Source organism: Triticum dicoccoides, chromosome 3B (genome assembly GCF_002162155.2).
Source record: "Triticum dicoccoides isolate Atlit2015 ecotype Zavitan chromosome 3B, WEW_v2.0, whole genome shotgun sequence".
Taxonomy (NCBI): Eukaryota; Viridiplantae; Streptophyta; class Magnoliopsida; order Poales; family Poaceae; genus Triticum; species Triticum dicoccoides.
The window spans coordinates 704,757,192-704,759,305 of NC_041385.1; the positions used below are offsets into that span (position 1 = coordinate 704,757,192).

General features: G+C 53.8%; 1 protein-coding gene across 1 annotated transcript; it reads left to right on the top strand.

Moving 5' to 3' along the window:
* The first annotated feature begins 455 nt into the window (after positions 1-455).
* Positions 456-1,868, top strand: LOC119277998. Its single transcript, XM_037559351.1, has 2 exons — positions 456-1,209; positions 1,321-1,868. Exons 1-2 carry the CDS (start codon positions 502-504, stop codon positions 1,624-1,626), a joined length of 1,014 nt encoding a protein of 337 aa, XP_037415248.1. The 5' UTR covers positions 456-501; the 3' UTR covers positions 1,627-1,868.
* Positions 1,869-2,114: the final 246 nt, after the last annotated feature.

A 2,114-nucleotide genomic window follows, 5' to 3' on the forward strand; every position in this document is an offset into this window, starting at 1 on the left:
TCTTTCATCTTCCCAGCTTGGCATCCATGGACGTCATCCACTACCCGGTCCGCCCATGGTGAAAGCTTTCGATTACCTGAAGAGCATCTTCACAGTTTTAGTCTCTGGCATTTGCTCGAGCACCTTGCGAGCATCGCACAACCAAGTCAGTTCAGCCGACAAGCGATCCATCCGCCGCCCCCTCACCGACCTCACGACTGCTCCTCTTTTGCTTGCTGCTCCCCGCCGGCCGCCGCCCCCTCGCTGACAGTCATTTCTTTTCATTCCCCCTCGCTTTCTTTTTTCGTATTCGTCGTTGGTTGCCGTTGAGATGGCCCGTGGTATTCAGCTGTAAACGAGTGTGGGCCAAGCCCAGCCCGCTTGGTTACGAATGAGAAGAGGTGGCCTAGGCCCAGCCCGAATGCCTCTGCTATTTTCGGGAAAGACCTAGCTCCGCCGCCGTCACCACCACTCCTCTTTGCTCTGCTCCTGGAACGGATCGAGAGCTCCCCGCCGGCGACCATGGCGGAGCCCGCAGGAGCAGGAGCAGGAGCAGAAGCGACGCCTCTCCTCCCAGGCCTCCCGGACGACATCTCCGTCTGGGAGATCCTCGTCCGCCTGCCGCCCAAATGCGTCCTCCGCTGCCGCGCCGTCTGCCCCGCGTGGCGCCGCGCCACCTCCGCCCGCGGCTTCCTCCTCGCCCACCACGCCCGCCAGCCCGCCATCCCCCTCCTCTACGGCTACAACTACGCGTCCCTGGACCTCCTCCCCTTGGACTACCGGGCAGGGGTCGTCGCCGTCGACCAGCTCCGGTCCGTCGCTCGACTTGCACACGACTCCTACAGCCTTGATGACTGCTTCATGCTCGAGGCATGCTGCGACGGCCTCCTCGCCCTTACTGCCCACTACCCGCCCAAGCTCTCCATCTGCAACCCGGCAACTCGTCAGTACGCTCCCCTTCCGCAGCTTGATGGCTTCAAGATCCTGGGGATGTACCCTCACCTCCCTACCGGCGAGTACCGACTACTGCTATACCCGATCCCCGTTGAAGCTCAAGGTGGCTTCTACATCTCCACATTGGGCTCAGGCCAGCCGCCGAGGCACATAGGGTTTCCTGAGGCCAAGGAACTGAGGCGCTCCTCCGTGTCTGTCCTGTTCCGTGGTAGCCTGCATTGGTGCATACGCAATCTGATGATGGCATTTGACACCACCGCTGAGTCGTTCCGGCAGGTGCGCTCTCCGGCTGGTCCTGGCTACTCTAACCTGATTGAGATGGGTGACATGCTTGGCATCTCCAGTCTTAGTGACAAAGCAGCAAGCGTTAATATCTGGGTGATGCAGGACTACGAAGCCGAGGTTTGGGCCTTCAAATACCGGGTTGAGTTGCCGGTCGCAGAGATCAGGGTGCAATTTGGAAAGTCTGACAATTATTGGAATGTGGTCGCCGTGCCTTGGGATGGCGATGTGCTCTTACTCGTCAAATTTGATGACTGTCTGCTTCAGGTTGACATTCATGGCAAGCTGGTTTCCAGTTTCCGTCGCAGAGACCTTGGTCCTACAAATCTTCAGATCAAGCAAACTCTTGTTCAACATGCCTTCTTTCCGACACTAGAGGGCTATGTTGTGAACTCTTCGCCTTTGGTCTGACAGAGTCAGTTGTGGTTCTGAACGACCCAACTGTCAGTATCCTCATGCGCTGCAATATGTATGCCTTTGGGTTCACTATGAGCCGGTTAGTTTCATTTTGATGTATGCAAACTATGATCAAGAAGTTCCGACCTTTTCATGGTTTCACTATGAGCTGGTTAGTTTCATTTTGATGTATGCAAACTATGATCAAGAAGTTCCGACCCTTTCATGGTTTCAAGAAATCTGTACTTGTGTGAATATCCTTTTGGGCTGAAGTGGCTATCCTGCATGTTGATGCTAAGTTTACAAGTCTCTGCTTATTTAACTGCAGAATCAACTCTTCCTTTGATAGAGGTCTTCATTTTTACTGATTACCCGGTGCTCTTCTTAATATTAAATATTTAGAAAATGTACATTTGATTTCTGTTTCTATGTTTTGTTTTAGCTGACGATGAAATGAGGCAGATTATCCTCTTTTCATTATAGTCAACTGTTCAGTGAGATGT

Excerpts from the sequence above, each read along its gene's own strand:
- LOC119277998 (XM_037559351.1), top strand. The coding sequence starts at position 502 with ATGGCGGAGCCCGCAGGAGCAGGAGCAGGAGCAGAAGCGACGCCTCTC. Across the intron at positions 1,210-1,320 it reads CCGCTGAGTCGTTCCGGCAG|GACTACGAAGCCGAGGTTTG; the intron begins GTGCGCTCTCCG and ends TGGGTGATGCAG.